This window comes from Epargyreus clarus, unplaced genomic scaffold, assembly GCF_041222505.1.
Source record: "Epargyreus clarus isolate Ecla_fem2 unplaced genomic scaffold, WU_Ecla_fem_2.2 ptg000026l, whole genome shotgun sequence".
Lineage (NCBI taxonomy): Eukaryota > Metazoa > Arthropoda > Insecta > Lepidoptera > Hesperiidae > Epargyreus > Epargyreus clarus.
The window spans coordinates 12,219,252-12,244,832 of record NW_027332233.1 but is presented as its reverse complement, the minus strand read 5'-3'; the positions used below and the strand labels follow the sequence as shown (position 1 = coordinate 12,244,832).

Here is a 25,581-nt window from a genome sequence, read left to right as displayed (position 1 = left end):
ATTCCATTAAGTTGTAATGGCCTATTCGATAATAATATATTAAATAATATTTTATAATAAAATAATGTATGAGATTGATGTAAGTACCTTTTTTAAATTCAACTGTTTGTCCTCTGCCATACAGTTAAATAAGTAAGGAAAATTAAGTAGAAATTGAGACAAAAGGAAAAGGAAGGCAAAAGGAAAACAGTCGGGCGGACCGAATATGTTGTTAACCGTTTAGATGAAAGATGATTGGCACATTTATGTTATAATCTGTTTTATAGATTACCTACATTTTTTAATCATGTCATTGTCAATTTATGTATTTCATTTGGCAAATTGGCAACGGCAACACTTACAATCATCTCTCAATGACTTGAGGGCGAGTACTTTGTATGCTGAATAGTGAATAGTGAATATTTGTCTTTTCCATAGCTCTTTTTATAATAAACGTTTAATCAAAAGCAAAAGTGTTATTAGAATATATAGCAATGAACGACAACGAAAAAGAAGAGGCTGCTAATTTGGTGTGAATCCTTATACACTCTTGTGAATAATTGATACTATTGTAATGGTAATTGATTGCCTATTTTCAATTTTACAATGCCTGCAATTTGGTTTTAGAAAGAAGAGTTTGAATGGGTGCTCCGTGAAGAAGTTCACGCCATATTACATCAACTCCATACGGTTTTAGTGGTAAGTGATATTTAGTTCAACATGTTATGCTGCAAATAATATTGTTATCGTTATTTCATTGAATTGCCGCAAAGCAGCTCAAGTATACTTTATAGTATCCAACTTATGCTTTAGGCTGGTACCAAAATTGTCATATAATAAGTGTAAAAATATGATATAACAAAATATCTTGTAAGTATTTTCGTATTATGTACTATTCACTCTTTGAGGGATTAACATTTGAAATTGTTAAACACCTCTATATAACTATTACCTATATAAAATGTATAAAAAACCTTCCTGATGTGGCATATAAGCCATTTCCTTCTATACTATTTACCTCTTAAGTTAAAACACCTTTGGTTATGATGGACAGGTTTCCTTCAAGGCTTTAGAACTATATATGGTATACACAGTTTAAAAAAGGTAATTTTAGATGGAAGCAGTTATATACCCCTCTATATACATTGGTTGTATGATTACTCAATATAACCTTAATAACTCAAGTGTTGCTTGCATTCAATTGTCAATTAAACAGATATCCTGTTATCACAATGTGTTAATCCAATTGCTTGATTGTTTGTCAATGAAACCTAATCTTTGCAAATCAATATTAATAAATTAATACTCAGTCTTTGGAATGAAATATAATATCAGTGCATCTTAAGAGATACATGTCAATGTAATAATGATAAACTGTTCATTTGTGATGATGAAATTGTAATAAATTCATTTTATGAATCCATTTTTCTTTTGTTGCCTCTCCAATTAGTCATGGTTGGCAATGAGCTGAGCATATTTCTCTGTAATCAATGTAAGCCGAAAGAGATCTGTGGCTCTCTTAATCCCTGTCTATTCCTAGAAGTACCTTAATCACAATTTCCTCCCATGACTAAGCCTACTTTTCCCAATTTTTTCCATTTTTATGAGTTGTAAGACTTGTAACTACTGTGCTTATACATAAATGCGTCAGAAATTTAACACTGGTGGTTTGCAAGTCATTGTGTTGCTAGGTGACATGTCCTTTAAATTCCTCAATGGTGAGTTTTTGAATCCAAGATATTAACATTATGCATCTTATTTCTACATTTTGACCACAATCATCATTACTATTGCTCCATTAAATAGTAAATCAATAATTGGAAGAATACCTACATAAACATATAATTTCATACCTGAGATGTGACTCAAATGTTCTTCAAGATGTGTGGATTTTACCTAAAACTATCCTAGGATTGGGATTAGGATTTTACCTTCATTATTTTATCCTCAGGAATGCGCTCACAGATTTCCAGTGCCTTTATATGGCAACGAAGGGCAGAAACAGGACAAGTTTATTTTGACCTCCCAACCTGAACAGCTGAAATGTATTGTCACTTTAACTGGTGATAGCATCACACATGCAGTAAGTATATAATATAACAGTTTATAAGCAGATAATATAGGTGATTTCTTTTTCAAAATAAATTCATTTGATTCCTGGCTAAGGAAAATGATTTTTTAATAATGTAATGAGGCAGTTTTGGTTTTTATCAAAAATGACCTCAAACCTCCTTTCATCATTATTTTGCTATTTCTAATAAGTTTGGGTTTGGCCAGGCCTGTATAAAAAATTCAACCTGTATATTATTTCACACCACTCTTTAAATAATATGCAATGGACAGGTATTGTTATAAACATTTAACAATATTTAGATTATATATTTCAAAGTTTATGACAGGATTTTACAATATGACTTTATACTATCACAATTTGATAATCTCTTTTGTCATAATCATTATTATGTTACTAGCAGTTCTGAGTATCATAATCCAAAGTGTTCTTATATCACTTATTAGGACATAAGCTTCAAAGTGTTGCGTCAAATGCACACAATATGCCGCACATCCATCAATCAAGATGGGCCGTGGAAACTGCAACAGATTCAGGATGCAGCTAATCATCTCCAGCAAGCCATCGGCTACATTGACAATGTAGATAAGCACTATGTATTTAGGTATGGTATAATATATTACTTATGTATTAATAAGGCATGTTATTTAGACTATATCTAACATAGAATACCTATGAGTGATTATTTTTATTATGAGGAATAGTTAACATTAAAAGAAATTTCAAACATTTTTCGGCCCCTCGAATCTGGGGTGTTATAGTAAAGACACAATTTTCCATCTTTTTCTGTTAGATACATCTTATATATAATATTCTTGTGTCACAATGTTAGTTACCATACTCCTCCGAAACGACTTAACCAATTTTCACCAAATTTTATATATGTATATATATATATTCAGTAGGTCAGAGAGTCCGCTACTATCTATTTTTCATACCCCTAAGGGTTGTTCACCCTTAACATTTTTTTATATATATGGCAACATAACGTTTGCCAGGTCAGCTAGTTTTCATTTTACATATATAATTACTGAAAAATAAAGAAATATCCAATAGTAACTTGTAAATATCTTAATGTTTACTCAGGTGTTCAGAAGAGGTGTTGCACATAATACAATGTTTGCTTGGATCTCTTCAGCGAGCTCGCACTGCTTTAGTACTGCCAAAGAAAAAGACTATTGATGAACTTATGAAAAGTAGGAACATGGTAAGTACTCGTAAATGTTCCACAGACCACAAGTCTAAACGTTTTTTTTCATTTCGCAAATAAATATGCAATCCACTGATTGTAACCGCTATTTGACATGTATTCAACTCAAATATAATTGAACTTGCACATGAGAAAACTCACAGACATTGCTCTTGAGAACAAACTTGAAATGCCACATAAAAATATGTAAATAAATCCTTCACAAGATTTATATATCATATTAACATACAATATAATGAAAAATTAAATTTTCAGTTAAAAAAATATTATTAAAATGTTCACAGAAGGCCCTCTCGCCAAACCTGCCGGAAGACCTAGCGATATCCTTCTACATCCAATCACATAAGTTGATATTTGTGTCGTACCAACTGAGTTCAGTGCATGGTACCATGCGTATAGACTCGTGCCAAGCGGACTGTGCTGTGCCGTGGCTGAGCGATGTGCTGTTCATGCTGACAGCGGCTCTGCATATGTGTCAGCAGCTGAAGGATAAGGTGAGTTGAATTCTTCTATCAGTTGCTCTGTCTCTTTGGGTCAATCTGCCAAATTCTAATTTAAAGATTGAAGAAAAAAATGTTTAACATAGTAAATAATCTTGTGTAGAGATAATGTAACATGATAATACAGATATATACATTTCCTGATATAGACAAGTATTGGATTAGTTAGAGTAACATGTCTGTGATTTGTTAGGGTTACTGGGTTACATAACTGAAATAAAAAAGACCTCACTGGATGAGTTGGTTATTCATCTTTCTTTTTTTCTGTAATAAGAGTGTTAAACTATTTAAACTTACAACATATTAACAAATATAAATAAATAATACAAAATGGTCGCACTTGTATGTTTCTCGCTCATACGTCATAGAGAATGAGCGAAAGGCAAATAGAAATAAAAATGAATTTTATTTTCCATTAAAATTATTGTTCACTCAAATTTACTCCAGAAATAAGTTTTAGATGTTAAGTTATTACAAAATACTTTATAGTACAGAACCATCTATTTTAAATCCAAACTCACTCTTAACGAATGCTGTATCTGGTATTCTGATTTGTGTAAGATGAAGAGTAATTGATTTGGACAAAATCCTTTCGTTATCTCGATGTGTTGACGTGCGTACTGATAAGATTTCGGCAATTGTTAAATTTACGGTAGTATCTCATTACTATACAGTGATAACAGTATGATAACGGGAAGGCTAGGTCGCATGGTAATAAAGTTAAAGGACCAATTACAAGTTTTAAAAGTTTTCACTCATGCCATATAGTGGAAATTGTTATCTAATCTTAATATGGTATATAAATATACGATAGGCCTTGTAACAATTCGGAGTATCCACACTTAGTGGGTTGGTTAGTTTATTTAAATAAGACCAAAGACAAAGGCATAAACAGATGACGTCACTAATGTTATCAATGACCAACCTATGTTTTAGGTGGTCATCATACCAGTCTGTAAAGAACTCTGGGTATGATCTCTAGTCTAATGACTGGCTTTTTGGTCAGAGTAGGGTTATTTGTGTAATCATCCTTGCCTGATTTGTCTATTAGTATAGGAAGCGTCAATCAAATGATGAATTTATCATGGCTAAGTGTTTCTGATTCTGTGCACATAACAGTAGAGTTAAACGGTGACGGAAAACATCGTGAGGAAACCTGCACACCTGAGAGATTGATATAAAAAAAAAAAACTCAAAGGTATGTGTGAAGTCTACCAATACGCACTTGGCCAGCGCGGTGGACTATGGCCTAATCCTTTTCATTCTGAGAGGAGACCCGTGCCCAGCATTGGGACAATAATGGGTTCATGATGAACATTAGAGTTGGACTAGAAAAGCTTTTCACAAGAAAGAATAGGTTTAAAGCTCGAAGGCGTGATCGTTGATAATATGTAGGAGGGGGAAGTTTATTAGGTCCGAATAATGTACTTAACGTACTTTTTTTTCGCCGATTCATTAGAGGAGCGAAAATCTACTCTATGGTACATGAGATATTATCTGATGTACATATTTAATGTTTGAAATTAAACCATTTTACTAAGAAATCAGTCAAGGGGTAGATAAGCTTGGGGGCCCCCACGGAAGTTATCCCATCTGCTAAACGCCACATCAACTATACAATCAGTTTGTGCGTCCTAAAAAAATCTGAGACTATTAAGCTTTCATCTGATATTTATATTTGTAATTGTTTTTTTTTCAGCTTTGTGTCTTCTCTCAGTACAAAGATTTCACAGTTGGATCAAGATCTGCATCAATGGTATTGAACTAAACTTCTACTGTTTCTCAAAACGTATTAAACATTGTCAACACCAATCCTAACATGCTCATGGGGTGATGCGACAAGGAAATTATCTCCAATAGGCAACAAACATTTGCCTTGTCATTATCACGTGATTATGATAGGACAGTAGAAAAAATCTACAGAGTATAAATAGTTTTATTTTAGTAGAATATTTTGTTCTAAGAGTATATTTATAATAGTCTTTTATCTCTTTAATGGATGTCATTATTTAATAATTATTAGTATTATCATGACAGTGTGTTAGTTTACAGATTAACATTTTTCTTTATCAAAGTTGAATTTAGTTAGATAATTACAACTCGATTAACTTAAATAGACACCTGGCTGGGATGCGATCCTCTTTCCGTTCGTCTTAGCCATGTTAGCTTAGTACAGATAACATCTTTGTTAATAAAAAATAAACAATTGATTTATTTATTTTTTAATTACCATATTTAAAAAAAGGTGGGACAAAGGCGGACTAATGCTAAATAGCATTTTCCAGCAGACAACCTTAGGCATGTGCAGAACAACTATAAAGGAAATATATAAATTTTAGTATTTTTAATAAAAGTAACAAGTAAGTATAGCCAAACACCTTGTTCTTTCCTAAACATATGCCGAAAGAATATATATTATGTTATGTATCTCATATTTAATTTGAAACATGCCATATTAAAATATCCAAAGTAATGAAAATATATTTGACCAGGCACTCAGTCAAATAACAGATATAAATAACAGGTGTTAGTATTTATTTTTACATTGGGCTTTTTTGTAGCGTATGAATATGATTTCTTAGGGTCAGGTGTCTAGTTAAATTACCCTTACCATAGATATACTTTTTCTCTAATCGGTGTTGACATTTGTAACTAGATTAAAAAAAAAAACAAATAATTGTACTGTATCCCTACGTGTATTTATTTAATAATAGTTATCAAGTCCATTGTTGATATTCTTGTTGACTATGTTGTAACATTTGTAACATAATGTATAGATAAAGTATAAACTAATATTAGATATACAAACAATGAGGATTGGAGGTCAGGTTTAGTCAATATTTATTTAGCGACTTAACTCAAACGTATGACATTGTATCGACATAAATGTTATTGCTTTTTTGTAAAACTGTAACAAGTAATTGGAATACAATTTTGTTAGATGTTATTAATTAAAACCATAGATTTAAATAGCAGATACATCCTTATTTAATAAAGCCGTGCGTCACAATGACGTTGACATGTGACATTGAAAGGAATTAAGAGATAAAAGTTGTCTTCTACTCTTGATATTATTGTCCGACGGTTATTCTCACAAAATTTAATACAATGACCGAACTGAACTTTATTGATAAAAATCACGTAAATTTGTTGATAAAAGCTTAATTCCAAATAATAATGATCAATCGTTATGTCGATGTCTTGTCGTACGTGTGAATTAAGGCTTACTTCAGATCAAAGTTGCTAATCTTGATCTATATGCAATATAATTTGCTGACCGTAAGATAAATGATACTGTAGCTTTTGTATTACTTTACCAGGAATTCTGTTGTGTCCAAAATGCTATGAATGCTAGTATGATATAAAAATATACACTTTGTGTGAATATGGATTAGTTGAAAAGTATACATGAATGAACCTTTAAAACTCCAGTCTTTATCTTCCAAACATTCTTCAATCTATTCTCTTAAGGAGTCAATCCACTTTCCGATCGAACGCCGATAGAGTTGGTTAATGAAACACTTATCAGATTAGAGATTATCGGAATGTGGATAGAGCCCTTTAATATTCCTATTATTAGTATCTTAGTACGTCCTGTTACCTGTTTAACTTTAAAAAATACGTAATATATAAGAAAATATAACTTTTCTATATAACGTAATGTGCGATTGCTGCGTACAATAAGTACAAAACGGGGGTAGATGTAACTGTTATATTGAAATTTAACTTTATTTATTATTTAAATACTAACTTTCATTTACTTACTCCGTATTTCCTACGACTTCTTTATAACGCTAGAAACTATATACCTACCATTTTATAATAAAGGAGGTATTTATTTACATATTAATTGGCAAAAAATAAATTTATTGGGTAATCAAACATTGCGAAATGTTTAGTCTGAATTTTAAGTTCCATTATTTATTCGAAAATATATTAGAGGGCAGAATAGGAGGCTACTTTTAGATATGTTCGTATTAGTATTAGAAAAAGCGACATTTATTTCCTATATTTTATAATAAGGTTATTTATTCTATCAGTGCACAATTGGGATAGATCTGAAAGTTATAATGTTGTATGTAAGAGTATAGACCACTTCGAGTGTGTGCATTGTTAATTTTAAGGTTATTTTCATTCACTTGTAATATTTAAAAGTACTCGAAGGGCGCCCGCTAAACTGACGCGGATGCACGCTCGCGTGTTTGTATTAAAAAATTGTGTGAAGCGTCAATGACGCGCGGGCGTGCGATGGGTTTTTCACGAACGAGTATACTGTTTCTCCAAATTAATTACTTGAGCGCCCCCGTTACATACCGCATGTTATAGTCCGCGCTAAACTTCTAGTCCGCTCGCAAGTTGTTGCGCGCAGGTTTAGTTAGCATATACTCCGTAACGTAAGCACACTAACGCAGCTATGTACCCGATGGTGCGAGCGAGCAGCGCACGAGTGCTGGGGGGGTGCCAGCGCTGTCTTCGTCCCGCTAATATCTAGAATTTACTACTGCGTCGCGACTCGTTTCTATATTCGGAGCGGGCTAGCAATTTGGCGCGGACTATACACGCGGCGAACGACTACAGCGCGTCTCAAGCGGAGCGGTTGCCTGCTCTGTGCACAAGGCTCTGTTTAGCGGACGCCCTAAACATTTCCCTTTTGTCCTTTGATCTATAAAACAACCTACAAAATTACTGGTTGTTTAAATGTATTAGTGGTTGTCAAAAAGAATGATATTGTTTTATTTTAAATTTAAAACGAAGAAGTTAAATTTTAATCTGAAAAAATTGAAACGATTTGTATCTGAACAAAATGAACCGGTCCATTTGATTGCATTTAAAACACTTTTATAAAAAAAATATATGATATGTGCCAGCCTACTCGTATACATTCATTGCAGTCATTATTTAAGTTATCCAAAAAATATTCCACAATAATTGTTAATACTAATAAAGCATGTTTTATTTTACCGTAATTAGTGTAATTAATCAGCATTGCATTTTAAATTTACAATATTGGCAAAGAAATGTGATAGTAGATAATGTTAAGATGTAGTATTTGATTAATTTATCTTCCTTTGTTTTGTGTGTACATTTTATAAATACTAAACAGAATGAGTACCTATAATTAAATTTGGGAATGTACGATTTCTCCTTAATATGCAAAATTTCAATAATTTAAGTAAAATGTAATGGTTCCGCGACGGTATAGAGTTTAAAATCACACCTAACCATGGCGTTATTGTCCGTCAATTAATAAGTAAAAAATCTCTTTATTTTTTGCCTACCAAAGATTGATATTTGACTACATTTACTAGAGAGATTTCAATCTTTCGTTGACAAACATTGGATAGATTGTGTATTAACGGACGTACGACGTACAAAGAAGAGGTATTCAGTATAACTTTATTGGTGGTATTCATATTTATCAAAATTTGTTAAATAAAAATGTCCACAGTCAATCCACTTCTAGTATTATTTAATTAACATCAACTAAAATTAAAAGTTATAAAATTGCACATTAAAATTATATAAAATGCACATTTGGCAATTTTGGAGTAGTTAGTTATGTAATATAGCAACCCTTATAAACTGCTTAAAATATTTATTCACACCTATTCATAAGTTTTATTTCGTTAAATGAGTGCCGCTATATTTTATAGGATGAGTGCATAGATAATTTATAATCTTAATGTTCACTGTATGTTTTATTTAATATTTTAGATGCGTGTTAATGTTTTCGACTGTGAAGCAATGACCACTTTATTTAACACGTTCGACAATAAAATTGTAATCTAGTATTAAAATATTAGGTAGTCTAAAGACTAACTATATTGCATAAACAGTTCTCGTGGTCGTGTTGTATTTGAATAAACTGAAATGCTGTTACATTTATGCCTTTTATTTCTTTGTTGTTTTTGTAATTTTTACAGAAATCCTTGTATAATACCCTATTAATTTTATTGTAATGTCAATATTATTCTTATATTATCTTTTATTTATGGTTTTCGCTAAATAATAATACGCTTAAACCTAGGGTACCGTTAATAAAAAAATTGAGAGTTAAAAAAGGGAAGAGAGACAATCCTTATGCTATTTTTTATAACCGAAGCCGTAGATCCGTAGATCCGTAGACAAACAAACAGATAAACTGTAGAACCTTCTATTTTAGATCTAATTATTTTTCAAAGTAAAATTAAGGTTATAACAAGCTGACTGCCAGTGAAAGTTTTATCAAAATCGTTTCAGCCGTTTTAGGGACTACCTGTAATAAACATACAGACAGATGGATGGGATGGATGGATGGAATGGATGGATGGATGGGCAGACGGCGAAAATAATAATTATTGCGTATACTATATATACACTACCTCTTATGAATTTAGTAAAAAAACTTATTTTTGCATTACAGAATCTTCAATTTTATTTTGGGGGTTTTATCTTAGGCGGCGCTATAATTAGAAGCTAGAACCACAATACATCTTTAAAAAACAGAACTGCCACTTTACTGTCAATGTCAAGTGGACAGTGACAAATTCCGGGACGTCAGACGTGACAGCAGCTTTATTTATTTTTTAGCGAAGTATTTCGTATTCGTGTTTTCTTCTAAAATGTTTATTTTTGTTCGTTATTATTAAAATTTACAGTAAACGACCAAAATATTCCACGAACGCAATGGCCAAACGAATTCTCGGGTGGTTCGGCCTCATTTCCGTAATAACCATTGCCTTACTTGGATTTAGTGTCTACTTAACGCTCATTACTTTTCTCATTTCATTTATATTGGGGTGAGTAAACAGGGTAAGTAATCTCTATGTGTACAATGATCCGATGGTTGTATTAACTGCTTATTTCTTTTTAGTGTGACGACTATCTTGTATCTTAACTACGACAATAAGAAAATATTCTCAGCGGATATAGATTGTCTAGATGATCCGTTGCAGCAAACTAACTATTCTATTCAATCGTCCAAGGTAAGTGAAGTGCTTGTTATTTTTCATTTTTTTAGTATTTGAGATAATATAATATAAAGATGTTTGATTTGATTTAAATTTTAACTTCAAGGCAAGTTTTCTTCCTAATTATTTTTCATTAAGAGTTGTAGTGGCCCCTAGATTAGGTGAATTGTTATGTCTGTTTTCTTGTTTTCATGATAATCAAATTAATATGATAACTATGTGAAATCCTGTTTATTTTCCAGGTACTGCAATTATTCTACAATGATGCCCCATTACCAAAATTTGACAGTAGGATCACAGGTAGTGAGACTGTGGACTCTTTCCTCAATGAAATTATAGCAATAATAATTGGTGACTATGTAACCCCATGGTACGAGGTGATGACCAATGATCAGGAGTTCACATCACATGCAATAAAGCGCTTGGTGGTGACTGCTGGAGCTAATATTGCTAATAGGTAAGTTTAGAGTGACTGACCTTCTAAGATGTTTGATATAAAATATTATCTATAATACCAATGAAATACTGGTAGCAATGGATTGATACTAATTTTAATTTTTTACTAGTCAACCAGTCTGAGATGGTTGGTGAAAATGTATTGATGCAAATAGATAACAGTTATATGAATTAAAATAATATTAATTTAGCAAATAACATTATTCTCAAATCAATTATGGATTGTTCAGAGTTTCTCACTGTATTCAATGATATAAATCACACTAAATTTTACTATTAAGTGAATTGGTTACAAGTTTTTTTTAAGAACATCTTTATTTATGGTTAATACAAACATTTATAATAAAAATATACAGTAGTGGGGAAAAACTGGCCTGGCAGTGGTCATAAAAAGTATTGCAGTCATTAAAATGTACATTATACTGATATAAATCTAATGTAGACATTAAAAATTGCAGAGTAAAAAGTGTGGATTGGATCCACCTCCTCTCCACAAAGTTTCCTGAAGAGTTGACAATGCATTTGAAGCTATTCAAGCAGTCCAGGGTTAGACTGAAGCATATACAGCTGGTAAATGCAAAGGAGGTTGCCAATGGAAGCATGAGACAGAGTCCAAAGAAACAAGAAGAGAAGAAAACTCATAGGCGAAATAAGAGTGATACAGATATTTCTTGGCCACCAGGTATATTGTTAGCCTAAATTACTCTTATGTAACATGAAATGTTTTATTTTAAAATAAATAAATATAGAATATAGTGAAATTGATACAAGTTACTATATGTATTCAATCAAATAGTTAATAGTTTTTACTTTTATGGGGTATTTGGGAAAATCATGACGGTGACTTTTTCATATTATTATAATTTTAATAAAACTAGTAAATATCTTTTTACAGATACTCAAACATGTGGTAAATCAAAATTTTACGACAGCTCTGAGCACTTAAGTGGGAATAATTTGAAAGATCTATTTTTTGACTTGGAGTGTTCAATAGAGAACTTACAGTTATGCCGGGACATTTATTGCACAGATTCTGAGAAAGAATATGGTAAGGGTTACATAAGCTTTATTATTCAGTTTTACAGTAATGTACATTATACATATTGTATACAAATATTTGAATGATATTTATAAAGGATAAGCATGGTCAAAATAACTGTAGATGTTTTGTTGCTGCGAAAAGTATGTTTGTGTCTGTATTTGTGTAAATTGTAAATGTATAATGTGTGTAAATAATAAATAGTAAAAAAAATAGACTAAAATATTTTTAACAAAATATAAATGTAACATCAGTTGTTATGAATTGGAATAATCAATTGCTATTTTCTTACAATATATTTAAATTTAATGCTATGTACTGTTGTTCTAAGTTTAAATTGTTTTACAGCATTGTTATGTGAAGTGTCCGAGACTGTGCTATACTTGGTAGCCCCTGAAGAAACATGGCGTTGTCATGCATTGAAGATGATTCTAATTGAGTTGCTATCGTCTGTTGTGTTGCGACCCCTAATTAATTTGTTGAGCGACCCTGATATAATTAATAGAGCAATTATAAGAACTGTAAGTACATCAGAATATATTTTTCAATTGAAAATTTAAACATGAAAAGTACTAAGATTAATCGATTTATATATAAAAGTAACCATTAACCAATGCTATGACTTTTGAACGGCGATCATGTTATAACATAATATAATAATAATTACATAAGAGAGTCAATTAATTATTGTAACATATTTTATAATTCTTTTCAGTGTTGTCGAGACAATTGCTTGTCGTCTGAACTGTTCTTAATGGTTATAAGATGCTGTGGAGATGCTGAGGAACTCGACGCAACCCTGGAGTTAGTACAAAAGGATATTCAAAAACTTGTAAGTATGTTCAGAATGCTTAGAATAATATTATTCTTAGAATAGTAACTAAAATGAAACAATTTCTTCACCTAAGTCAATGTGCTACTAGGATTAGATAGATGTATTGAGGAAACTTTATGCATACGTAGTGTGTGCACAGCACCACAAGAATGTTATTAAAAATATATTAAGGTTGGTGATACACATAACGACTTTTTACAATATCCACCCTATAGTTATAAATTTTGTAAAATTGGTTCTATGGTATATTTTTAAAGCATTCGAGAGATAGTGCCGGCGAGTGGGAGCTGCAGGACAGGCAGAAGTTATCGTCTTTACAGTATTTATCTAGAATTATACAAGCCAGAAGAGCTACTTTGGGACCACAAGAAGGTAAATGAATATTTTATGTTCTTCACCTTTATATTTTTACCTTAAAATTTCTTTTTTGCTTAATACTATGTAAAAAAAATTCTTTGAGGCAGAGTATCAGTAATATTTTTTTTCAAAATCTTGAAATGTTTTAGGCGCATCAAACACAAGCAATACTGAGAAGGTATCAGAGGAAGTAATGCGATCGTTGAAGTTCATTCGAGCGACTGCCGCGTGGAGATCGAATGCCCAGTACTTACTAGAAATAGAGCTGAATGAAGCAGGTAAGACTTCCAGTTAGAAATGTATTGTTAGAGGCCAATAACGTATAGAAGTGTGTAGTTTGAACCCCATAACTATACTTTGGTTGGCCTATCGGTAGAAACACCGGATTTAGAGTCACATATTTGACCAATAAGGTCTGATTCTTTCTAGAACTGAGTAATTTTATACTGAAATTACAATATAAAAAAATAGTTTTCTATAATACCTTATTTCTTACTCTTCTCGCGTTTTTTTTTGTCTGCATAATCCACTGTCAAAATCGTCGGTTACATTTATTTGGCCTATTATTTTAGACGCGGCTAATACTTCCAAAGCTGTTATCGACAACCTTCGCTCGTCTGCTCTGGAACTGTGCGATTTGTATCTATCACCGAACAGACCTCCGGTAATGGGTATACCAGAGAACTGTCATGCGGAGTTAGTTAGGAAGATCACCACTGAAGGCGAGGACTTCACTAATAACCCGGTCGCTTGCTTTGACGACGTCCAGAAATGTGTCTGTGATGCCTTGGAGGTGAGTTGTTTTAGACATACTTTTGAGATACAAAATGAAAATATAAATGAATATGTTTATTTCTAAATGACGCCAATACGCAATGTATTAACTTGGGGAACTATTATAGTACATATTAATCATGGATTCAATTGTTTCATTTTAAATTTATCATTGTCAGTTTAAGGAAATCAATACGAAATAAACTATTTTAAACAATGTCCAACAACTACCATCCATGTCTTGCAAAAAATTAAATGCAATCAATAAATTGTAATTGATTTAAAGTACATATTGTTATATGGTAGTTTATTATTTCTTTTATATATTGCAAAATATCTTTACTCGTTCATATTTTTATCCATTTAGGATGACCCTTCATGGCAATCTGACTTTATGATGGACAGTGAAGATGGTTTAGATAAAAATAGGTAAATATTCTATAAGTTATTTTATAAATAATAGCTATAATTTAAACAGTAATTAAATATTTTTTATACATGTTATTGAAAATATCAAACAAGAAACTTTTATATACTTTAATGTTGTTATTATACTAGAAAATATATTTTCAGCGACTGTAAAAAGGACACGAAATCGGAAAAGAAATACGGCGGTAAGTGTTTTAGCTATTATTAAGTATATAACTATTACTAACAATTATAATTATTGTATACACTTGTAGTGTATCATTAACACCTTTATGTTATTAGAGTTTATAACAATAAGTGCAGAATACAGTTTCTATATACAGAAGTGTTCTGTATAATTAATGCCTCTAAGACACAAATTTAATCTTATTTGTGTTGCATAAGACGTCAACCGCAAACATAATATTCTATTATTAGAAAATACCCTACGTATGTTTGCACTAAAATATATTTTTTGTTACATGTCTAACCAAAAATCGCTTAACCGAACACATGTCATGCAACATGTCCATTGTAAATGTACAAACATGTTCAAACATGTCATATAACAAACACATAATTTACTCACACGCAGACAAATGCAAGCGTATAATGAAGACGTGTCTGAACCAGTTGCCGAGGTTGTTCCACAAGTCCAAGTACAAATATGACTTTCAGAGCAAATCGTCCACTTTCCCCCGTACTTTCACCCGGCGGGCACCTTGTAACAAGAATCACACGATACCCAAATGCAGTACTTGTGGTATTGTTATGTATATAACATGGATTTAAATCACAGATGCGCCCTAGGTCTGATAAATGTGCCAAAAAACTTTAAAATCATAATTTTAAAAACCGTCCAGAAATTCTAAACGGTACAAAGGTGTTTGTAGTGTTTAGTATTCTGTCTTCTACGGATTGAAATGGTGGTATTATTTATTAATGTTGTACTATAATGCATTTGGATTAAAGTACATAATTACTTTAATCCAAATGCATATATAATGAGAAGATAAAAAATTGTAATATCCTTGTAATTATGAATATTTTTTTACATTTTTTGCATCTTTTGTATGGTAAAGCAAAAAACTTTTGATGTATAAAATTAATTTGTATTATCAACCTATTTTGTCTAGATTTATAAGACAATTTATTTGAATTCAGTTTTACCCATTCGAGGTATCAAATATGTCATACTATTGAATTAAAAAAGGTGTATCTATGATTTAAATCTATGTATACGAGTTTCAAAGTGTGTCTTTAATAAATAGTATAGAGTTTGGCAGTTTGAAGAGAGATTTAGTTAGTCATAGGATGTTAGAAAATTACATAGCTATTATGAATATTATGTAAAAAAATATAACATTTCTTATATAGATATAAAATTAGTTTTTGTATATTTATCTATACAAATGAATCGATTTTCAAAGCATTTTATTTTTGCGCAAATATAGAATGACAGGGAAACATAGCTAATCGAAAATATATGTAGTCAAATATCTATGCTTTTCTATTTTAACTGAAAACTTTCTTAATATGATATTATTATTATATTTACATGATTTAAACATTGTATTTTGTTGTACAAAGCAGTTGTATACAGTGAATCAATAGGATTGGATAAAAATGTGTATGGTATTTTAAAGTAAACCATTTTTGAAAAGTGCGTATTTTGCGTGTGACATGTTATTTATTGCAATAAGTATAATAATTTAATTATTAATTAATTACAGTTCAGTGTTCGTATTTCTCACATACATTTATATTTTGTTTCATTGGTACTTTATGTAGGCTTAGTAGTTTTGAGGGAGTGTATTTATTTAAAGGAAATTAATGTTTTTGGAGTACAAGTAACTGTATAATGCTTGTAGGTGAAACGATGTTGCCAGTTCCTGGCGCGAGGCACAATAGGTCGCGTTCGGATATAGTTGGCAACTTTGCACAGAGGATGATCAATGAGAGTGCTGGTATGTCATTTTAATTCTTTTATCGCTATTAGCAACACATTAGCGTTCAATTGCATGTAACAGTTCCCCATTGCTGAAGCCTTCACCTACAATAAAATATACATCTTTCTATTTGAATCAATTTAAAAGTAACTTGTTATATTTTCTATTTTTAAAATAAAAATATGAAAAGGTGCAACTCCCAGACATGTATATCTTTTTATTTCCCCATAAAGCAAGTGTTGCAGTAAGCTTAAAGGATGAATTCTTGGACTTATCCTTGTTATCATTAGAAAAATCGTTATGAAAAGAATATTCTTTTCATCGTTAATCTCATTGTAGATTATGTTTCGAAGAATAAAATGTCAATAAAATAGGTGATTCATTCTCATTGTGCTTTTACAGGGCCTTCAAATTTATCGTCGACCAGCTCTGGCAGTTTGTCATTTTCACATACAGAGATAAGTGAAAGAGCCAAAAATATGATGTCACCTTTGACAGCGTATATAATTGAAACCGGTGAGAGATTTCATTACAATATATCAAATCAAATCAAATCAATACTTTTTATTGTACCCAATAAAAGAAGATACATATAAAAAAAATATATATTTTATTTTAAAACTGTTTTATATGGTGCAAGTGCACATGATCTATAAGCAAGCATAGACTCGTATGCTTATTGTAAGCTACATATAGTCTACGTGATTAGTGACTATGGCACTTATAATTGGATTAATGGAGTGGCATATACACTATATGTGCGAGCAACTTAAACAAAATCTTGATTTAACCTTAATTCTTTAATAGAGATATTGTTTGATTGTATCTTAGAAACCTAACTAGTATATGATAATCTTTTTTTTATAATATATGAGTAGCAAACGAGCATGCAGTCCACCTGATGGTAAGTGACTATTGCCGCCCATGAACATTTGCAATCAACCCCAGGTAGGATTAGATATTCCTACCTGCGGTCGACCACAGATGCGCCGTTACCCCTGAGGACTAAGCTGGAACGCCTCGGAAATGTCTCCCTTACCACATCCTTCAAACCAGAATACAGCGCTTAAATAATACTGTTAATTGCCAGAAATAGATATGGCAGTGTTGTCGCCGGAGTCGAACCACAGAGGGTTCCATCACTCTACTACACTTTTCCCTTTATAACTTTATATATGTCCTTTAAATTATTGGAAATATGTATACTAGATAAACCCTATAAATATGTTTCCGTTTCCAGCTCTGGTACAAGACAAGGGGCGTACGTTTGGTATCTACGCGATAGCGGTGACGCGCGCCTCCGACAACGAGGTGTGGCACATCTACCGGCGGTACAGCGACTTCTATGACCTGCACACAGCCATTAAAGATAAGGTTGGCTTGTATAATTAATAAAAACAGTTATTTATGATTCTTAAAATGCTGCTAAAATTAAAATTTAAACATTATCGCTATTTATTTTATTTTAAGAAAGGTCGTCTTCTATGACTTGCATACAGCCATTAAAGATAAGGTTGGCTTGTATAAATAAAAAATAGATTTTTGTTATTTGTTATTTAAAATGCCGTCAAGACTCCGCCCTATGGAACATTAGTCTTATTTATATCTTATTTTTTCATTTTGGAAATGGGCGGGATCATTTGTTTTAATAAAAATGTAATCTAAAATGGCAAAACGATTTACCTCTCACTTGTTACCTACAATGTCAACGAAAAATATACAAAAGCCTGACATTTTTCATTTCAATTTTTATTGAATTAAGTTAAATATGTGGCGAAATTGTTTTTTATATTTCTGTAGACTGAAGTTTGTTACATGATAAAACTACATGTTTAAATGTAACATTCTAATAAATTTTCCCCAGTGGCCCGAGTTGTCAAATTTGCCGTTCCCGGCGAAGAAAACGTTTCAGAACACGTCGCGTTCCGTCCTCGAGAACCGCAAGAGGATGCTCAACAACTACCTGCAAAGTTTGACGAGCATTTCCCGAGACTCCAGATATATGGCGTTGCTGTCGGCCGACTATCTTGGTGGCTTCCTCAGTCCAGAGATTCAGACTGAGAGGCACGGGAATACGGTAGGTGGCAAATGTTATATACTAATGCAAAATTGAATTGAGACGTACATAAAAATACAAATTTTGTAATTTCGAATATGTCTACTGAACGGGGTAATTGTGTAGCCATGTCAGAATATAATAAATTAAAGTATGTCACATACTGAACCTTTAAATTCAAATTCATTAAAATTATAAACATAGGGATCAGGTTCGCCTCTTAGCAGTTAAGTAACATCTAATAATTATCATTGGTCCATAATAAGACGATATGTCCCACACGTTATTGCCCGTTATTGATACTCATTCTATCATATTTTTTCTTACCAACAACATTGTAGTCGAACATTGAATGAATTAACTGTTGTGTCATTCAAAGATTGTCGAATAGAATGTAAAATTATTGTTGCATTATTGACATATTATGACAGTATTATTGTTCATAGCCTGTCGAATTGGAATATCGCAAACTACCAAAGGTATGAACTCTAAGTGCTATGCATGTTTTGTGACGGCAATATATTTTACACACCTATGTACGAGTATTTAGATTAATTAATATTTCGAAATTATTTAAAATATGATGTTTATTTTATTTCTCTTTTTCAGCGTATTTATAATTAAAATATACGTATTTATCTAATAGAAAAATTGTATATGAGCGATTAATAAGAATGTTTTTGTGCTTCTATATGCATTATTTTTATTTAGATATTTACTATAATGTAATATTATGTTATAATATGTATTAGTCGGTACTCAACTGGTTTTCAAAAATAACTTAAAATATAACATTGGTAGTATTAGCCATTTACAATTTGATTGATACATGTAATTTAGTGACTTGCGTAGCTCATAGATATTGCTTTGCAATATGATTTAGTTTTGTCTTTTGCTTTATAATAATGCCAAATTAGAGAAGGAAAAACATACATGCATACGATATCATTTGCTTTTAGTTTCTTGCGTGTTAAATAGAAACTTTTCTTACTCTAAAATATCTAGATACTCTAAAATAACTTTATTTCCTTTGGGACATAATGATTTATCCTTTCTTAGATCGACGCCCTTCTGGTTAATTCCTTAAGGGCTGGTATGCGGACCTTGAAGAACATGCCTGATCAATTCGCGAACACAGTTGATGGTGTCATGGACGGTAATAAAATATTATATTACCAAAAAAGATAAATATATAGAAGATACATAATTTGGTATTAATTTATTACCATAAATGTGAATAGTTTATAGTTATGTTCTCATATTGTTTTAGGCATTTCGAAGGTGTTTCAAGGCAAAAGCGGCGAGAATTTTGATGGCTTTAAAAGTGGAAATTCCTCAGACGGACCGGACGTAAGTTTTCATTGTGACGTAAGCACAATGTCATAATTCTTATCAGAGGATGTAATCATACATTCTTGGATGAATTTAACGTCATTCGTAAATGGTTTTTAATATAAAAATATCGTGTACCAATAAAATCTAATATGTAAATTGCATTAATGATAATGAATATAAATTTCAATATTTAATTTTAAAGACAACTGTCATAAAATTCTTACTGAAACTTAATATTATTATAGGACGGCGATGAAAGTGTACCTTTACGGTTGCTAGAAGAAGTCCTCGGTATCAAAGGGCTTTGGTTGAGGCGACGATTGCTGGCACCCCTTAGGACTTTGATCGCAGATCGAGTTAATAAGTGAGTTCTAATTACTTCTATAACTTTATGGCTATGTAGAGTGTAATTTTTATATCCTATTCAACTGGTATCTAGATATTGTGTTATTTTTTATTTATTTACCTTTGCTGATATCGATCCTATTTTTTTTCCCAGGAAAGTATTAGAGCTGGTATCGTCTCTGACTTCTCCACGTAACGTCGTACAATATCTAAAAACGTTTAAGTAAGTTACGCGATTTGATTTATTTTCATAGAAGGAATGAATGAATGAACGAATGAATAAAAATAGAACAATATAATAATTAACGAATATGGTGTGTTTAGGCAATGGTTGACCAGTCGGAATAACCCGAGCCAGGCGAATAGAGACGCGGCGACTAAAGCCCGGACACGAGTTGCTGCGAAGGTGGCTTTGCTGTCCGCTGCATCAGGTGACTACGATATAGTATTTTAATGGTATAAATGTCAGGTTGCAAAGAAAATAAGGATCGAATCTGAAGAAGAGTATAATTACTAGTAATTAGATTGAGACCGCACCACTCACGGGAATAGGTATTTGTTTTTATTTTAATGCTTTATATTCTGACATTTTTCGCACTGTAAAAATAAGTTTTTATTAAACTTGTTTGAATAATGAATGTAATTGAAAATAACGGATTTCGTCTGTGTTTGTTACTTAAAGAGAACGAATGAGATGCGAAATAGGAACGACGCCATTTTGCATTTACATGAAAACGTACCGATTGAAAAGAAATATGTGATAATGTATTAGATACTAGTGAAATTTATTTTGGTAATCAGTTAATTTTTTTTTTGTTCTTACAGATGACTTAAGGCATATAGTGGGGTCGGATGCTGCCAGGAGAGGCCTTCTAACTGTCTTCGATCTCTTCCAAACGCAAGAGATTAACAGGCGACTAATATTTGTGTTGCTTGAAGGTATGTTCATGTAATAAAAAAGTTAGCATACATATATCTACGATGATTATAATATGACTATTGATATAACATGATTTAAAGGTGGTAGAACCCTTTGAAGTTCGTCTTCGTTTATACACACACAAACACACGTATATCTGTCTTATAACAGCAGTGTCACGTGATGCTTTTTTGATTTAAAACATGTGTTAAATATGTATGTCATAAGCTTATACGAGGAATTCCATTTTAGATAGATAGAAATGCATCTGATGTGACTTGTCATGGGTTTGATGTCCATGAGCAGCAATAACCACCATTGGGTAGGCTACGTTTAGTTCAGTGTCATACAAAAAAGTACGTTTTCTTTCGAATGTTTTCTTCACAATGGATGCCGTTAATAATTTTAAATACAAATATATATTTTTTATAATTCTATTTTCAGCAACATTATGCAACCTATTCCCTGAAAACAATATTCAGGAATTGTTCAAGAAGTTATACTCAAATTCGCCGCGAGTGCCTGCAGCTAAAAAGAATGTAAACGTATGATACAGTATATCAATAGGTTTGGTAGTTAAATTTAATTCTTGCACACATTGACGTACCGACAAATGGTGGATTATTTTGGAAATTTAATCTTTATTTATTATATTTAATAATAATAGTTACTTTGTACTGATTTTTTTTTCTAAAAAATATTAGTCACATTGTTATGACGTCAACTACTAAATTGGTGTCATTGTAAACGAAACTTAGTCGTGTTTTAAAATAAATTCCTGTATTTTTGCTCAAAAATATCTGTTACATATTAAGTGGCATAGGCAGACGCAATTGAATATTTGACATCTACGAAAATACTTTCGTAGATGACATATTATGTTCGATGTGCTATATATTATCCACATTATTATGCTTGTTTAAAAGTATTGTTTTCATTTGATGCTACCCTTTGGCCATTTGTCGGTATTTTAATGCAAGCATTAGGAAGATTGCATTTAATTATCGTTGGTATTTTGTAATAACAATTTTAGAAAAATATGCTCAAATATTAAATTATTTATTTATATATTTAGAAAATTAATGAAATTTATTATTATTTATGTCTATTAAAAATCTGATCTGCGTAATGTATTTAGATTAAGTTAAATATCGAAAAGTATAATAATGTTTTTTGAAGTGACTTAAAGAAATGTCTCGTACTTTAATTTATGGAAGAATTGTAATTTTAAGAAATGAATGTTACTCAAAACGGAGTTCCACTTTATGGTATAATACGCGCCAAACTGCAAGTCCGCTCTGAAGTTGTTGCGAGCAGGTGCAGTCATACAATTTGCTATGGTGACGCGATTTATTTCTATATTCAGAGCGGACTAGCAGTGTTACGCGGACTAATCTTGAAATCCGTGGTTTTCTTGACCGCAACACACTTAACGTCTCGACTTATTTTATTACTTGGTTAGAATAAATTCTTTTGACCTAGTGGAGTGGGATCAAGAATTGTATTTGGCGTATTTAATTTGTTAAACGTATTATTATATTATATAACAACCTCAGAGTTTCGTGTACGTGCATTAAATATCACATTATCATTTATGTAGAAATTATAAATAGGGAACACTTGTTTGTGTAGATACAAATTTATAAAATATTGAAATTGGAATGACCTGTGAAAATCAATGATTTTTTTTATTATACACGTATAATCGTACACACGAATTTGTCATTTTTATGTATTGGCTTTAGTATTGATGTTTGTTTATTCTATTATTATGTATATTTTTTCGTTTATAGTAAATGAGTATGAGTTTGCTTAATATCGTTAAAACATTTTTTTAACGATGGTCAAATATCTTGTTTCAATTAGGATTGTAATCTAGAATGGCAGCATTTGTATTCGCAGCTCGCTTTTTCTAGTTTGTGAGCAAGAATCACACACAAAAGTCTCCATTTTGGTTTATATTATTTACTAAAACTTTATGATAAAATATAGAAATATGTTTAATTTGTTGTGAAGTGCACGATGCTTCTAGTAATCTATAATAGTGAAAATATATAGCAAAAATTTATCACGTTATATTATTTGAAAATATTGTGATGTTATGTCAAATACATAATAAGTATTATTATAATTATTTCATTTTGTAGTTAGGGACGTAGTGTTAATAAAAAAATATTATCGCGTATTTAATTTAAACTCACTTTTCTATTTTTATAATGGGTACATGCGAACTTTTCGTAAATCATCTCCATTGTAATGGTAATATTTTAGTTAATATAGGATAATTTATATTGTTTAATTTATACATGATGACCCAGCAGGGCTACAGAATATTGAGTGATAGTTTCAATAGAAATTGTAATTGAAATTGGCAGCATTATTGTTTTCCTTCATTCGCTTCAACGTGTAAGCGATAAACAAAGAGATGTTTAAAAATTAATGTGATTAATTGCCTTAAATCGAAAAAAAGGTGATTATAAATATATAGTTTATTTTTTATTTTTTCACGCTGTATCATTATAATAGGTAATTATTATATGTTAAATTATTTACTTTTAATATTCACGAGACATTTAACTAGTATCCCACTTTTTTCAAATATCTCACATATTTTTAATAGAACATTTTCAAATTCAAATTCATTGTTATGATCGTGCTATGAATTGTCAACTCTATAATTCAAATGTATAATATCTTAAAATAAATATTTATAACATATCAATATTATAGTAATTTTCATAATTACTACATGCATTAGTAAGTGTGATATTGTGTTAATTAACAAGGTTTCGTCGAATAGATCGATTGTGTATTAGTAACTAATTTGTTCATTGTTTGTAGTTTAGTAAACATTCCAAGATGGATATTATGAAGCAATAAAATGTACCTAACACGTATTATTTATGTCTTTAATAAAGTTATATTGAAATTAAATAACGAGTTCTTTTTTATTACAATCTTTCATTGCCATTTGAAAGAAACAACATTTAAAAACAGCTTGTTAAAATGAAAATTTTGGGTTTGAGTTGCGTTTATTAAATTTCGTAATAATAATTAACAAGTTAAGGGGACGATTTTGATTATACGTCACATACTCTCAAAAGCATATACATACACACCAGACACACATACTGACCAGATTCATTAGATATTTTTCCTTCCCTGAGAATAATAAATAGACTACGTTACGACGACGTTGTATGAAGTCTTCATAGTATAAAATTAGTTTATAATATACTAAAATAATCATATAGAACCTAAGAAAAAATCTGTTATAAAACACAGGTGTATTCAGCGTTCGTTTGGCTCAGCCTAATAAACATAATAAACATACAAGGATGCAGTTGAGGAAATAAGTTTTCATCTTATTTCTGAGATTATGGATGAACTTAAGTACTTAATCATTTTAGGTTTCAGGAGAGTAACTTCCTCCTCGCGGAAGACCCGGCCCTGGCCGCAGAGACATCATGCGTACCTTTAAATAAAATTTAATATCTATAAATTTTTATTTCACAGGTTTGCACAATACAAAGTACATTTGAAACAGTGTCTCTTATTTTAGATTGACCAACATTTTGCTTCGCTTCGATAAATGGGGTATTCTTACAGACGACATAGAGACCTGCGACTTTTTTCAGATAGCGCACATTCGCTAAAGCTTTTCCATTTCCTCAATTGGGAGCTTTAACGTTTATTGGCCTTTTAACTAAATTATAGTTGGCTTTTGAAAAATCCGTCGCAATAGCTACGAACTATTTTATAGCTATTGCGTAGCTCAACATTTTTTAAACGATACCTTAGTTAAATATTTTGAATCATTTTTTACGTAGCATAGGTACATACGTACATAATATATCCCACCCGATAATGTAATCAATATTTACGATAAAGTGTTAATGAATAAACACTGGCTGGGGCTAGGATATTTATCATTTACTTTGAAAAGAACGACACACATATTATTTTATTTTCTTGTGTACCTACCCATATTCTTTGAAATTAGTTACTGAAGATAGAAATTATATTTGTACCTATTCATATGTATCATGTAATATGTACGCTCACCGACATCAATTGATTTAACCACCCCTTAAATTGCAATAAAGCAATGAGGCACTCCTATTAAAATAAGATTAGAAAAGAAGGTATATTAGATCTTTAAGCTTCGCTTCAAGTTTTACCTTTTATTTCTCTTTTGCTGACCTTACTCTGAAACCAGCTATTTGCCGATTCGCTGACGGCAGTGGTTCAGCCGCGGATGCGACTGCCATTGTCACGTCAGATGCAACTTGATAAATGGCGATCAGGGTACAATAAGTAAAACCGGATGATTCCTTTTTACCTTGTCCGGGAGATAGAGACGAGCTTTTTACTCTAGACGAGCGGTATTTTATCAAT

At 31.4% G+C, this 25,581-nt stretch overlaps 2 protein-coding genes across 6 annotated transcripts; both read left to right on the top strand.

Annotated features, from left to right (window-relative positions):
• Positions 1–319: 319 nt before the first annotated feature.
• On the top strand, positions 320–9,642 carry rogdi (rogdi atypical leucine zipper). Of its 2 annotated transcripts, none has more exons than XM_073087460.1 (7): positions 320–509; positions 607–678; positions 1,931–2,062; positions 2,497–2,654; positions 3,137–3,257; positions 3,548–3,754; positions 5,460–9,642. In XM_073087460.1, exons 1-7 carry the CDS (start codon positions 474–476, stop codon positions 5,526–5,528), a joined length of 795 nt encoding a protein of 264 aa, XP_072943561.1. In that variant the 5' UTR covers positions 320–473; the 3' UTR covers positions 5,529–9,642. The 2 variants fall into 2 exon arrangements, with proteins under 2 accessions (XP_072943561.1, XP_072943560.1); XM_073087459.1 differs by having other exon boundaries at positions 322–509; positions 3,545–3,754.
• A 644-nt stretch (positions 9,643–10,286) lies between these two features.
• LOC140753128 (sorting nexin-13) lies at positions 10,287–24,120 on the top strand. 4 transcript variants are annotated; one of them, XM_073087521.1, is made up of 25 exons: positions 10,287–10,539; positions 10,614–10,725; positions 10,953–11,167; positions 11,625–11,848; positions 12,062–12,214; positions 12,554–12,726; positions 12,921–13,037; positions 13,298–13,412; positions 13,547–13,675; positions 13,970–14,190; positions 14,539–14,600; positions 14,745–14,785; positions 15,175–15,342; positions 16,451–16,546; positions 16,931–17,044; positions 17,769–17,902; positions 18,393–18,605; positions 19,031–19,063; positions 19,644–19,740; positions 19,855–19,934; positions 20,165–20,283; positions 20,419–20,487; positions 20,589–20,695; positions 21,090–21,203; positions 21,628–24,120. In XM_073087521.1, exons 1-25 carry the CDS (start codon positions 10,427–10,429, stop codon positions 21,732–21,734), a joined length of 3,126 nt encoding a protein of 1,041 aa, XP_072943622.1. In that variant the 5' UTR covers positions 10,287–10,426; the 3' UTR covers positions 21,735–24,120. The 4 variants fall into 4 exon arrangements, with proteins under 4 accessions (XP_072943622.1, XP_072943625.1, XP_072943624.1 ...); XM_073087524.1 differs by lacking the exon at positions 15,175–15,342; XM_073087523.1 differs by lacking the exon at positions 19,031–19,063.
• Positions 24,121–25,581: the final 1,461 nt, after the last annotated feature.

Coding starts and splice junctions, on each gene's coding strand:
- rogdi (XM_073087459.1), top strand. CDS start 474: ATGAACGACAACGAAAAAGAAGAGGCTGCTAATTTG. Junction 679..1,930: donor AACTCCATACGGTTTTAGTG/GTAAGTGATATT, acceptor TTTTATCCTCAG/GAATGCGCTCACAGATTTCC. Junction 2,655..3,136: donor GATAAGCACTATGTATTTAG/GTATGGTATAAT, acceptor ATGTTTACTCAG/GTGTTCAGAAGAGGTGTTGC.
- LOC140753128 (XM_073087521.1), top strand. CDS start 10,427: ATGGCCAAACGAATTCTCGGGTGGTTCGGCCTCATTTCCGTAATAACC. Junction 14,601..14,744: donor GATGGTTTAGATAAAAATAG/GTAAATATTCTA, acceptor ATATATTTTCAG/CGACTGTAAAAAGGACACGA. Junction 17,045..17,768: donor AGCGTATATAATTGAAACCG/GTGAGAGATTTC, acceptor TTCCGTTTCCAG/CTCTGGTACAAGACAAGGGG.